Here is a 13597-nt window from a genome sequence, read left to right as displayed (position 1 = left end):
GAGCTGGCACAGTGGTGAAGCTGGAGTGGGAGCCGGCCTCCACCCAGGGTTGCTTGCAACGGCTCCTTGCAGTTTTAGCCAGGAGCCTCCTCTGGCCTTCCACCCCCACCCTCCTCCCTTGGCGCTGGGTCTTTGTGGCCCAGCTCCTGCAGCAACTGCTGCCGGGGGGTGTGCGCCCACTGCAGCCCCTTAGGGTCCAGCCAGGGCTGGAAGGAGGGGAAGGGTTCTGGGAGGAAGCTTTTTGGCTGTGGTGCTCTGCTGGCGGGGCAGCAGCTCTTTAAAGGACAAACCTGCCTCCTGCAGCCCAGCCTGGGGCTGTGCCTGCTGGCAGGGCCCGAGCTCCGGGAGCACGGCCAGGAACAGCCGGAGCCGCGGCAGGCAGGGGCGGTGGCGAAGGAGAAGCAGAGACGGAGTCGTGCGTAGCTCTGTCAGGTGCTGACGTTTATTGCACAGGATGGGCTGGATGGCAAGGTGGGCGCTGGGAGCGGGGCCCTGTCCCCCTGGCTCTGCTGCTGCAGGGGGGCGTGTGGCCCCTCGCTCGGGGGGCACTGCATACATTCAATGTGGAAGGCTCCAGCGTGCCAGGCTGTGCACACGTGCAGCCGCACTCGCACCTACATCCCTCGGTGCACATGTACACACGGGCACACCGTTAGACGCAGTGTGCGCCTTCCCCAGCCTGCCAGCCAGGGGAGCCCAGTGCTGCCTCACCAGCGACTGCCCCTGGGGCACCCCAGGGCTCGGCTCCCCCAGCTCCAGCAGCAGGGAGTGTGGCTGAGCTCGCCTCCAGCCCCAGCACTGGGCTGGCACCGGGGGCTGGTGTGTGCACGGGGTCTCGCAGTCCTGCAGACCCCACAACTTACCTCCAGTCCTCGACCATCACCCCTCGCCATCGCTCTGTGGGAGGGGAGGCAGGGACACGCGGCGGCGCTGGGGCTGGCCAGCGTGCCTAAGCCCCCAGGGAGGTGTCCTGCGGATGCACACATACAGGTTTGTATTCAGGTCATAGATATCATATACAGCATTGATCACAGGGGACGATGCAGCTGTGGCTTCTATGGGGCAGCCAGGGGCAGTGGGGCATCCCTGCAGGGAGCAGGAGACGGGGCCAGACTTTGGTTGGCGGTGACAGAGCCCCCAAGCCCCCCACCCCAAGTGGGAGGAAGCTGGGGAGCGGGGCTGGAGGTGGCTGAGGGGGGCGGAGGTGCCCCTGGCATGGATGCCTCGGTGGGGATGTGCAGGCTGGGAGCAGCAGACACAGGGCTGGCTGCCCACACCGCAGCCCCCCGGCACACTCGTCCCCATGCCCGCCTGGTGGCTGGCGCAGTGCGGAGGTCACAAGTTGGAAGACAGCCTGGATTTGGCCGGGTCCGTGTCGGGCGTGCTGCCCACCGAATCCTTGCGGGCCGCCCCCGAGTCCTGCTGCAAAGCGGGTGGCCCCGCGGGCACCGGGTGGGACAGGGCCCCCCGCGAGGAAGCCGGGCCCCGCAGCCCGGCGGGGGGCGCCGAGCCCGGCGAGGCAGCGGCCGGGCCCCCGCCGATGGAAGCGCAGGACTCGCGCGCCGAGGCCGGGGGGCTCTGGGTGCTGCCGGCCGCCAGCCCGTGGGGCAGGGAGGGCTGCGAAGCCGACAGGGGCCGCGAATCCTGGCTGAGGCTGCTGGTGTGCAGCGCCTGTGTGCTTTTGTGGACGGCCAGCCGCGGGGGCGAGCCGGGCGCCTGCTGCTGGCTCAGGGAGAGCTGGGAGCCCAGCTGCCCCTTGGCACCTCCGTAGGCGAACGTCCGGCTGGCCAGCGGGCTTTGGGACGGCGGGCTGGCGGCGGCGAGGGCGCTGGTGGAGGCGGGCAGGGCGGTTGGCGGCGCCTGGTCCTGCGAGGGCGACGGGTTGGCGTGGGGTGTGGGGGGCTGCGGCTGCTGCGGGGGGCTCTGCTGCAGCAGCACCGGGGAGACAGCAAAGGGGCTGGGCACGGCCTGGGCGTACTGCAAGCGGCGCATCATGCGGGGCGAGCCCAGCGCCATGGAGCCCACCAGCGGGCTGGCCATCTGGGGGCAGAAGCTCATGGCCACAGCTTGCTGGAGGGTGGCGATGGCAGAGGTGACCTGGGGCTGCACCGGGCTGTACATGGCTGTGTGCTGCTGCAGCTCCGCCTGCTGCACCATCTCCCGGTCGTACTTGACGATCTCCTGGATGATCTCGTTCTCCTGATTGTTGAAGACGCCTGAGTTGAGGTCGTGCTGCACTTTGTGAAGCAGGATCGAGTTCTTCTTCCCTGCAGGAAGAGGGACGGGTGGAGAGAGCGATGAGCCCCAGTGCTGGTGCTGTGCCAGGCCCTCAGCCCCAGCAAGGGCTGTCCTGGCCCCTCACCACCCATCCCCGGGGCCACCTCCACACACTGCCACCCCCCGATCCAAGCACCCCACAGGGTCCCTGCCCCCAGGAGTTCCCATCGCAGCCCTTTGGGCATTCGCCCCCCAGGGGCACAGGGACAGGCAGTGCCGAGGGACGGCGCAGCAGGATGTGCCAGCAGGAGGGTCCCCATGACCCCGCAGCCCCCAGAGCCCTACCAATGCGGTCGAGGCGGTCGATGGCCACGGTCTCGAAGGCCCGTCTCATCATGGGGTACTCCTCCAGCACCTCATTGAAGTTGTCCACAGAGAGCGAGTAGAGGCGGCAGTAGGTGTCTGCCCGGACGCTGGCTGTGCGCCGGCCGCGGGTCAGCAGGCAGATTTCTGGGGAGGGGAGGTACAATGGTGCCAAAGCCAAAACCCCGCCAGCAAGAACTGGAAACGGGGCAGGGGGCAGGGGCAAAGGGCAAGAGCACCGATCCCAGGGGATCCCAGGACAGCATGCGCATCCAGGTGCCTCCCACAGACCCTGGAAGGGGAGCCAGGCTCAGGACCCCCAGGAGCTCACCTCCAAAGTAGGAGCCGTCGGAGAGTTTCATCTCCTTGTTGCCCTTGGTGAGGATGCTGACCACGCCGTGCTGGATGAAGTACATCTTCTTGCCGATGGTGCCCTCGCGGATGATGTAGTCGCCTGGCTGAAACACCTCAAACTTCAGCTTGGTGAGCATCGCTGTGACAAAGTTGGGGTCCGCGTTGGCAAACAGCGGCATTGAGGCCACCAGCTTGCGGCAGTTGAAGTTCACGATTTCCTGCAGGGCAAGGAGGGGAGGAAGCAGGTGGGGAGGTGGGACACAGTCCCTGGAGCCTGGCTCACGCACGCAGAGGTGTCAGCACACACAGACACAATTGTGCAAGGACTCAGCCGCACTTGGATCTGCAAAGCCAGAGCCAGAGGTGTGCGCATGTCCTGGGAGTGCTGGGACCTGCAGCCCCCCCTCATGGCTGGGAGCAGGGGGTCCCTGACCACAGGGGGGTCAGAGCAGGGGCCCCTTCCTCCCAGCTGCCACCCTCCAGCCCCCAGGACCATACCTCACGCAGGGGCTCGTTGAGCTCCCCCAGGATGCTGTCCTCGTCGAACATCTTGCCCTGGTAGCGATGCTCGTAGTAATCGTGGATCTTCTGGCGGAAGTCGGCGGGCAGCTTGTGGAAGGACATGTACTGCTCCACCTGCTTGTACTGCGTGGACAGGGAGGGTGGCAGCGTCAGCTGGGTCGGGGTCCTGAGCTGCTGGGTCCGGCCCCACCGCCCCGTCCACAGCAGGCAGAGCAGCCCCGGCCCCAGCCCCGGCCCCAGCCCCGGCCCCAGCCCTGGCACCAGCCCTGGCTGCACACGGAGCCCTCGCCCCGCTCAGCTGCGCCTGCAGGCACCCACGCACCGGGAGGGCTGCACCAGACGGGCACAGGACAGGAACCGTGGTGCCAGTCCTGCCCAGTCCCACCCAGCCCTACCTTCTCCTGGTACTGGCGCCGGGAGGAGTCCAGCGACTGGATGAGGGCCGTGGCGTGGCCGATGAACATGGCGTAGCAGGTGGCCCCCACGATCATGCTCAGCATCGTCAGCCAGATGTCCGTCATGCTCTCGGGCGCCTGCTTCCCGTAGCCGATGCAGAGCATGTGGCTCATCGACTTGAAGAGGGCGAAGGAGTACAGCTCGCTCCAGGAGTCGTTCTGCAGCGCCGGAGAGCGCAGCAGTCAGCCCCGTGGGCGCGCAGCTGCGTGCGGCTGTGAGTACTCGCACACGTGGGTACAACGCGCGGCCCTGGCTCAGTTCTCTGCTTGCAGCTCCCAGCAGCGCTAAGCAATATGATTTTTGTTTGTTTTTTTCCTGACAGTCTCACCGTGCAGGTGAGATCCAAACAAATCCAAACACCAGGCACCGGCTGGGTTGGCAGCGGTCCCGCCGCGCTCTGCTCCCTTCACAGCATCCACCAGACTGGAGGGTTTCTGCACCTCGCTGTCCTGCCTGGCTTCGCTTTAGCTCACCAGCCGTTCTGCATGTTTTACGCTGCTCTACAAACACGCAGCGAGCCCCTGCGAAGCCCCGTGCAGGGCCCAAGCCCCGAGGGCCTGGCAGCTGCATTCTCGCAGCACTGCCTGGGGGCCCCCTGCCCAGCTGGGGATGGGACGGGCGGGGGGCTGCAGGGCTGGCCGCGCACAAAGCCTCGGTTCCCCTCGAGAATAGACGTGGCGGGGAAGAGGAGCGTGAGGCGGGGAGCAGAGGGAAGGCAGGAAGGCAGGCAGGGAGGGAAAATAGCACAGGCACGGAAATCCAGCAGAACGGAAAGGATGAATGGAAAGAGCAGGAGGAAGATGAGCCTGTACCAGGGCTGAGATTGCAGGGAGCAATTAGCAATGTGTCCCATTATTTATTAATAGCAGCTTTGTTGCTAATGAGAAGGGGATGGAGGCAGGGGACAGGGGCAGAGCCACATCAGCATCTTCCTCCTGCCAGCGATCGATCCCTCCCCACGTTCTGAGAGCCGTCGCTCTGCCAGGGTGAGTGGTCCTGGGGCGAGCGTATCCCTGGGCCCAGACCCCCAGGAGCTGGGTGGCCCCACGGGGAGGGCAGCACCCAGAAACCACCAGGCTGCCAGGGGCACAGGACGGGGGGGGTGGATTTGTCTGAAACTGGGATGGGATTTCCTTAACGCAATCCCTGCCTTGCGCCTTCATCCCTACTGAACTGCAGGGATGGTTTGCGGGGCTGTCTGCATCCCCAGTGCTGCCCGGAGCAGGGCGCACCGTGCCCCCCGGGACGGGGAGCAGCCAGGGGAGGGGGCACGGCAGGGGGCCAGCACTCACCACCATCCCGTTGATGGAGACCCAGCAGTTCTGGGGGAAATCCTGCAGCATGGGCACGAGGAACTGGAGGCAGCCATCCCAGTGGCACAGCAGCAGCATCATGCCGATGAGGTTGATGATCCTCATCACAGCGCTCGCCAGGTCGTAAGTCATGTGGAAAATCTGCAGGGGCCGGGGCACGAAGGTGGCCGCGTGAGTGCGGGACCGGGACCGTCCTGGCCAGCCTCAGCCGCTGCCTGGCCCCGCTGTGGAGCGGGGGGGGTTGCCCTCCCACCCCCCAGCAGCTTCCACCCTGCCAGTGCCCAGGCCCGCTGCCCCCTCGCAGATGTCCCTGGATGAACGAAGTGTGACCAACCCCGTTGTCACCCACAAGTGGCTGCCTCCAGCATGAGCCTGTTGCGGGTCCAGCCCCGAACAGCCCCAAACAGCCAGCCCCAGCCCCAGCCCCAGCCCCTGCTCACAGCACGTCGTTAGCTGGGTGCAGGATGCAGCCACAAATGCCCGTGGGGGCTGAGCCCCCGGCAGCACAGCCCTGGCTGCCCTGAAACCGATGGAGTCGGGCACAGAGCAGGGCTGCGAGGCAGAACACCGCCCGCACCCTGCGGCACGGGGCTCAACCTGCACGGCCTCGGCCAAAACAGCCATTAACAGCCCCGTCCTCCCCAAGGCAGCCGCGCTCCTGCTGCCTATTTATAGCCGCGGGGTGCCTGCGAGCCACAGCACCGGGAAGCGCGGGTGGCTGCGGGCTTTGATCAGGATAAGGCGGCTCGCGGCGCTCAGCGAGAGCCGAGGGCTCCTGGCCCCGGGGCAGGAAGGAGCGGGGCCATCCCTGGGCTCAGCACGAGGAGCTTCGACAGAGATGGCCCAAGGTGCCCCTGGCAGAGCCCCCGGCCAGGGCGGTTGCAGGAGGAGCTGTGACCACGGGTGCAGGGGGATCCGGCCCTTGCAGGCGGCTGCTCCTTGCCCTGCGTGCCCCCACTGCCCCGAGCCTCCCGGTCACAGCCTTGCGTGTCTCGGTGCCTCTCACCCCTGGGTGAACACAGTGGGGGAAAGGGAAAAAGTCTTAGGACTTGTCCCTTCTCCTTTAAACTTTTTTTTTTAAAAAAAAAAAAAAGTTGAATTCAAGAAGCAAAAAAGAAGTAAAATTAAATACCCCCCAGTCTTCCTCCTGCTGCAGCTAAAAGGCTGGAGCCCCACAGCATCACACAGAGCAGCCGGCACAGCAAGGGCACAGCAAGGGCACAAAGGCAGGACAAGGGCACAGCAAAGTCACAGCAGCCTCTGCACCCAGCCCTGGGGTCTGGGGCTGCTCATCCCAGCCAGGGCACGTGGGGTGGGCAGGACCCAGCCCCGAAAGCAACCCCTGCAAGCAGATGCCATTGCCAGGATGATCGGCCTGGCCATGCACCCGTTTAGCTCTGCCCCAAAGCTCTCCCTGGTGACCCCCTCTGGAAGTGGAAAGTGCGAAGCGCAGGAGCCCCGCCGGGCACGGGGCCGGGAGGGCTGCTGGGGGGGACACTGGGACACGGGGCTTGCAGGAGGTGCTGGCAGCAGAGCCCAGCCATTGGGGAGGGTGCAGCAGGCTGGGATGTGGGGCCTGGGGACGAGCGAGGCAGAGGAGGGCGCGAAGGCAGCTCCCCCCCCTCCAGGCACTCACACAGAGCTGGCGCCGTGCTGCAGCGAGCACCTGCACGGCTGCATCCATCGGGGCTGTCACAGGCTGCAGCCCACGCGCCGCAGCCACACGGCAAAGCTGAGCACGCTGCATCCAGGCACAAAGGCAGAGCCCCTGCAGCCCCTGCAGCCCCCGCAGCGTCCTGCCTCCCGCCCTGCCGCGAGGCCGGCGGCTGCTGCGGCGCCTGCAGCCCCCTGGGGCCCCGGTGGGGAGGGGGCAGTGGGAAGGAGCCCCCCGGCCACAGGTGGGGTGCAGCAGGATGCCGCTGAGCTGCTGGTGGGCACGGGGTGAGCCACCTGCCAGCATGGGGTGTTGTCACCCATGGCGTGTCCCCACGGACACACAGACACACACACGCATGCCCACACGTGTACTCACAGGGCACGGCTCAGCGGCGGCGCTCAGCGGCCCCAACGAGCTCGGTGCTGCAGCGGACTCAGAGCGTGCCCACGTCCCGGTGTCACAGCGGGGACACGGGAGGACGCCGCCAGCTGTTGGCCCCATGTCCCCGTCCGCCCCCCAAGCTCCAGGGCAGCCCCGGACCCTCATGGGACCACTCCCATTCTCCATCCCAGGGACGATGCCGCAGACGTCCCGCTGAGGGTTTGGGCTCCCCAAGCCCCCTGCCCGGCACCGCGCAGCCCCTTACCTCCTCCCACTGGTGGATGTAGCGGATGAGGCGGGAGAGGCGGAGGAGCCGCAGCAGGCTGAGGATCTTGGTGAAGCGAACGATGCGGAGGGCACGGGCTGTCTTGTACACCTCCGAGTCTATGCCCTTCTCCACGATGAGGAAGACGTAGTCCACAGGGATGGAGGAGACAAAGTCCACCACAAACCAGGTCTTTAGGTACTTCTTCTTGATCCTCTCGGGGTCCAGGATGATCTCCGTGTTGTCCTCAATGACGATCCCCGTCCGGAAGTTCAGCACCAGGTCCATCAGGAAGAATGTGTCGGAGACCACGTTGAACACGATCCAGGGCGCCGTGGTCTCCTCCTTGAAGAAGGTGATGCCCACAGGAATGATGATCAGGTTGCCCACCATGAAGAGCAGCATTGTGAAGTCCCAGTAAAACCTGGGGGAGGACGGAGGAGGCTGGCATCCCGCGGCCCCCACGGGACCTGTGGCTGCAGCACGGCCCGACGCCCCTCCCAGGCACGGCCACATCCACGCGTGGCCCCGTCCGGCCACCAGAGCCGTGACGGGTGGCAGGACCCGTGTCACTGCTGTGCCCTAGGGGACGGGCCACCCCGGTGTCACCCCTCTGCTCGCCCCAGGGAGCACAGCCCTGCGACTGATCCTGCGGGGCCGCATCCAGGTAGGGCTGTGCGGGCGCAGGATGAGGCCCGGGGCTGCAGGGGGCTCTTGGTGCTGTGCTCATTTGGCTGGTGGTCAGCCTGCGGCAGCACCAAGACCCCGACAGGCCCTGGAGCGAGGGGGGGAGACAAAGCCGGGCGCTGGTGGGGAGACCCCTGGCCAGGGAGCTGCTGCGGGAGGGGGGGGGAAGGCGGCTGGAGACCCCCGACCCCCCCACCCTGGGGCAGTGTGCGGGTGAGCCGGGCCGGCTCTGTGCCAGCACCTCCGGGGGGGGACCCTGCACGGGGGGGACACGACAGAGCCCGGCCCGGGGCGGGCTGCGGGAGCGGCCGAGCACATACAACTGCAGCTGGAGCCAGCGCCGCCCGCAGCCGGGGGGGCTCCGGGGGGCACAGCCGGGGGGGGCACGGCCGGGAGCCTCCGCCGCACGTCTGCACCGCGACCTTCCCGAGCACCGGCAAGGTCACGGCAGGACCGGGGGGGGCCGGGCACGGGGCGGGCACGGAGCCCCCCGAGCCCCCCACAGCCCCGGGCACAGCCCCGGGCACAGCCCCCCGGGGCACCCCTGCCCCCGGCCCCTGCCCTTCCTCCAATGACACCGACGCGAGTGAGCCGCTGCCATGGCAACCGCGAGTGATGTCACTGCTGCACAGGCATGACGTCACGTGGGGCCGGCTCCTGGGTGCCCTCCGCAAGCTGCCAGCCGGGGAGGGCACGGCACGGCTCAGCACCACGCTCCCCTGGGGGCAGAGGGCAGGTGGGGGGCACCGAATGCCCCCTGGACCCCCGGGCAGGACCCCGAGGTGCCACAGGGCCGGCTGCAAGCCCCCCCCCCCCACGGCTCGTGCCAAGGCCCCCCCGCACCAAGCAAGCCCCAGGGGGGCATCGGCCGCGCCAAGCCGTGAGGAACAGAGACCGAGCGACCGCGCCAGCCGGGCACAGCCCTGCACCGCCTCAGGAGCCTGCACAACCCCACGGGGCCGGGGCAGGACCTGGAGGACCGAAGGAGACGACGCGGCCCCCATCGCCCCCCAGCACACACAAACGGGGCTGATCCTCGGGCAGTCTCTTAGGAGGCCCAGCTGCGACGCCCGCACTTTGTTCCTTGGAGGGCAGCGCGTGCACGGAAGAAAAGATCCAGTCCAGGCTGCTAAAAATATCCGAAAACAAATTAATTAGGATCCTTGCCCCCCCTTACTTCTGACCTAGTTGAACCACAGCGATGGTGACAGGAGATGCTGAAGGCCTCAGAGCGGGGACGGCCGCTGTCCCCCTGCGCAGCTCACCGCAGACCTGGCACAACAGCCCCAGCCGGGCGGCTGCGGAGCCATGGCAGAGCCCAGGCCTGCCCCATCCCCAGCAGCAGGGGAGGGCAGGGAGACCCTCGGACCCCTCCGGGCAGCAGTGCCCAGGCAGGACACCGGGGACATCCCTGCTCAGCCCCATCACCTGAGCACAGAGCTCTGGCGGCTCCTGGGGACGACCCGTCCGCCTCTGCCATGCATCGCTCCCCGTTAGCCTAATCCAGTCAACCAAGACACTGCTGGGGCTGAGCGGGGTGCCCTGGGGTCTGGCGGGCTTTGCGAAGTTGTAAGAAATACTCAGAGCCTAAAAAAAACGAGGTCACGCACAGAAGTGGGTTAAGAAGCCACCTGCAGAAGTTCAGCCCCAGCAGCGGGTGCGGTGCCAAACACCCGCGCGCACCCAAACCACGCAGCCGGGGCAAGTCGGCGGCGCTGCTCTCCCCAGAAGCCTGTCACCGTGGGGTCCCTGGGGCTGGGGCTTCAGGCTTTGCAGAATGTCAAGGACACAAACCTGTAAAATCACCCTGGGACAGACAGCCCCAGCCTTTTTTCCTGATGAGTAAGCTGTGGCTTTTTGCCATCTCTCAGGTCTGCGTGCCCCACATTAATCCCGCGGAGTGGGCGCACAGTTCCCGTCACTGTCACCAGAGATAACCGCAGCAGCGGGCTCATCAGCAGGCACAGAGCGGTGGCATTCACAGCGTCCCCACCGGGAGCAACGGCAGGCTGCCAAGCCCAGGACCCGCTCTGCGGGGCCGCGAAGCAGCCAGGGCAGCCACCCAGGCGGCAGCAGCGCCACGGACACGGCTTTACACCAAGAGGAAGGCGGCAGCCAGGACCTGCACCTGCCCTGGACGTGTCCTCGCCCCGCGCTGGGGCAGGGACCACCTCCCGCGGCAGCGCCCAGCTGCAGCGCTGCGGGTGCCGGGTGCGGGAGGCCGGGCTCGCCTGCGGCAGGCAGCCCCTTGGCCGTCACGGCACCACCACCACCACTGAATCATCCGCTGCCTGCAGCTCGCATTACTAATGCAGCCGGCAGCTCCGGGCTGGATCCTGCTTCCCGGGCTGGATCCTCCCTCCTGGGCTGGATCCTGCTTCCAGGCTTATGAAAGTCTCCAGTGGCAAGGGAAGGCACAGAGCACGGCAGCACAGCACCCCTAACCCGTCACCCACCTCCCTGGGAAGCCCTGGCCCCGCTGCATGAGCCACCACGCTCCCTCTGGGTGCTGGCCTTGGGCGCGAGGCTTCATATCCCGCAGGGCAGCAGCACCGGGCCCCGCACAGCCCTAAAGGGCTGCGAGGACGGGATCCGGACCAGCGACATGCCCAAAGTCGCTGCAAAGCTCGGGCTAGACACAAGCCTGATCCTGGCTCCAAACCCTGCTCCAGGAATGCTACCCCAGCTGCAGAAACGACTGCAGAAACAACGGCGAAGTCAATGCTTGCCTTTTTTTCCTCCCTTCACTACAGACCAGCAGTGGAGAAGATGGAGAAGGCGACTGAACGAAGCACCCAAGAATGAGGAGGCTCTGCTCAACGTTGCCTACTTCGGCCCACAATTTGCAAGGTTCTTTTACCAGGTTTGCAACTTGGGATCTCAAACAGCCACCCATGCTGCTTCCTAACAACTCAATATTTATGGAAATTGCAACTTTCCTTCCTGGAGCAAGCATGCCCCTGAATTTCACATGAATAATTGCGGTGCTGCATCCAGGAGGAGACAGGATCTCTAAATGACTCCTATTATGAAATGATGTCACATATGCAGATGGGTAATGATTTTATCTTAAGATGGGAAAATGGGCTTTGCAGGGCAAACGCGGATGGGGTCATATCCATTAGCATTACTAGATAAATTATGTATTTTTTTAAGGCAGGAATAATGTGAAATACACAGACACATGTCCTAAACATGCATGAGTGGAGTGGACTCCTCGCTGCTGGGCTCCCAGCCCTACGTTGAGCTGATCTTGTTTATTTCCACATTTGTAGACTGGGCTAATGCATTGGTTCTCCTCGCAGCTCCTCCCCGCTGAGCAGGGAACTCTTCTACGCCACTTGCAGCATCACAGCATGGGCAGCGGCTCTTCTCCCATGGGTTTGGAGTCGTGGCAGAGGCTCCAGGAGGGGACGGAGCCGCAGCGGGACAGGGTGACCCCCCCAAGGTCGCCTGCAGGGAGGCCCCGTGCTCCAGCAGCACCGCGGCGCTGCCAGCTCCGCGTTGGCCATGGAGCCAGGCAGGCTCTCACCCCGATACGGTCAGCACGGGGCCTCATCGCCACGCTGCTCCCAAGGGTCCTGTGGCCACGCGAGGTGAGCAGGGCACTCACCAGCTCCCCAGGAACCCCACGGGTGGCAGGGGACCCTCCTGGCACAGGGACACTGCGCTGGCTGCCACAGCAGGGACTGAGGAGCTCCCGCAGGAACAGTAACGCCCTCGTGCCTGGCTAAGGCCAGGCGCCACTCACAGCCTGGCCCTGCAGCAGAGCTGGTCCCCAGCCGGGAACACGAGCAGAAACCTGTGTGGGCTCCCAACGGGAACGTCTGGTGCAAGGGTGAGGGGCCCTGTGTGCGAGGTCAGCCCTGGAGAGGAGGCTGGAGGCCTCCAGCTGCTCCTCCACACGCCTCAGAAGATGCCAGAGCGGCACAGGAGCCGCACACGAGGCCAGGACGCTGGAGATGCAGGCGCTGGTCCCTGCCCCAAGCCTGCCTGGCCAGCACAGAGCCTCACCACCCGCAGCCTCCTCCTCTGCCTGGGGACCTCTGCGTGGCTGGGGGCTCACCCGCAGCCCCCGCACCCTGCACCTGCTCTCCTGCTTGGGGGTGAAGCCCCCCTCGAGCAGAGGGGCAGAATGACTTGGGCCTGAGCCACTTGCTGCCTCCCGGCCTCTGGCCAAGGGCTCCCAGGTCCCTTGGGCTCCTGACCATGGGCTCCTGATGGCCTGGCTTGCCAGCAATGTCAGCAGGATCTCGGCCACCAGTCCCCAAAAGGGCTGTGCTGCTTGCCCCCAGTACGTCTCTCCTGACAGCCCCCACCCAACCCATTCACCACCAATCTCTCCCCAGAGCTCAGAGGGGGGAGACGGAAAGGAGGGGGTGCTGCAGCACCTTTCTCCCAGCCGCAAAGGCTGCACCTTGGGGACCTGGTCCTCTGGGGAGCGAGACAAATCCCTCAAACTCCTTTAATCTTAACGATGGGATCTGGCCTCCTGGTGGGAAGGGGAACCTTGGCAAAGCTCTGCAGGTCTCCCAGCCCAGGCCTTGGGGCCATGGGACCCCAGGGGCAAGCGTGACTCCTTCCCCCGTGACAGATTTAGGGCCCAAAGCCTGGTGGGAGTCTCCAGAGCATCCTCGCTGGGACGAGCTGTTCTGAGGCCCTGGGAAGGACATGGGGATGCCCTTGGCCGAGCACCCCGCTTGTTGAGCAGCAGGCTCCCGGCACCCCTGGATCACTGCGCCGGGGAGGGGGGTGCCCAGCCACCAGCCCCTCCCTGCACACACGCGGGCTGCGCTTTCCACCTCCAGCGCGGCTCAAGGTGCCCTCTCCAGGGCACGGCTCGGCCCTGCCCCGGCCGCGGGCCCCGCTCGCCCCCTCCCCGCCACCGCCGGAGCCCCCCCGGACCGCGCAGTCCTCGCAGGGGCCGGGGATGCTCGGGGCCGGCGGCGCTGCCCCGGGGGGCGCAGCCCCGGAGCCCCGGGGGCCCTGCGGAGCCCGGGCGCGGTGCGGGCGCCCCCGGCGCGGCTCGCACCTGAAGTCGCTGTAGGGGTGGATGATCCAGGCCCCCGCCGACTTGACGCGCTCCTGCTCCCGCTCCACCGCCTTCTGGGAGCCGAACATCCGCAGCGAGAACTTGTTGACGCCGGGCTGGAGCATGGCCCCGAACTGCCGCTGCATGAAGCTGGCCTGGCTCCCGCGGGCCTCCTCGCCCGCATCGTCGCCCTCCTCGGCCGCCTTGGCCCCGCCAGGGGATGCGCTGCCGCCGCCGCCGCCGCCGCCGCCGCCGCCGCCGCAGGAGAAGGAGACCTTGGGCTCGCGGGGCGGCTCCGCGCCGGGGCTGCGCGGCGGCTCCCCGCGGCGGCACTCGCCGTTCGGGGACCC

General features: G+C 66.6%; 1 protein-coding gene across 1 annotated transcript in view; it reads right to left on the bottom strand.

The window, feature by feature from the left end:
• Positions 1 to 420: 420 nt before the first annotated feature.
• HCN2 (hyperpolarization activated cyclic nucleotide gated potassium and sodium channel 2) overlaps positions 421 to 13597 on the bottom strand; it is a gene marked incomplete at its 5' end in the record, with an annotated part of 28875 nt that continues 15698 nt past the window's right edge. The window contains 8 exons of the mRNA XM_035308673.1: positions 421 to 2267; positions 2563 to 2727; positions 2912 to 3152; positions 3433 to 3579; positions 3852 to 4070; positions 5205 to 5366; positions 7529 to 7952; positions 13248 to 13597. The exon at positions 13248 to 13597 is cut by the window's right edge and continues 2 nt beyond it. Coding sequence (XP_035164564.1) covers positions 1336 to 2267; positions 2563 to 2727; positions 2912 to 3152; positions 3433 to 3579; positions 3852 to 4070; positions 5205 to 5366; positions 7529 to 7952; positions 13248 to 13597 — 2640 coding nt within the window. The remainder of the gene's footprint in view (positions 2268 to 2562; positions 2728 to 2911; positions 3153 to 3432; positions 3580 to 3851; positions 4071 to 5204; positions 5367 to 7528; positions 7953 to 13247) is intronic.

Source organism: Oxyura jamaicensis, chromosome 28 (assembly GCF_011077185.1).
Source record: "Oxyura jamaicensis isolate SHBP4307 breed ruddy duck chromosome 28, BPBGC_Ojam_1.0, whole genome shotgun sequence".
Taxonomy (NCBI): Eukaryota; Metazoa; Chordata; class Aves; order Anseriformes; family Anatidae; genus Oxyura; species Oxyura jamaicensis.
This window is presented reverse-complemented; position numbering and strand designations above follow the sequence as displayed.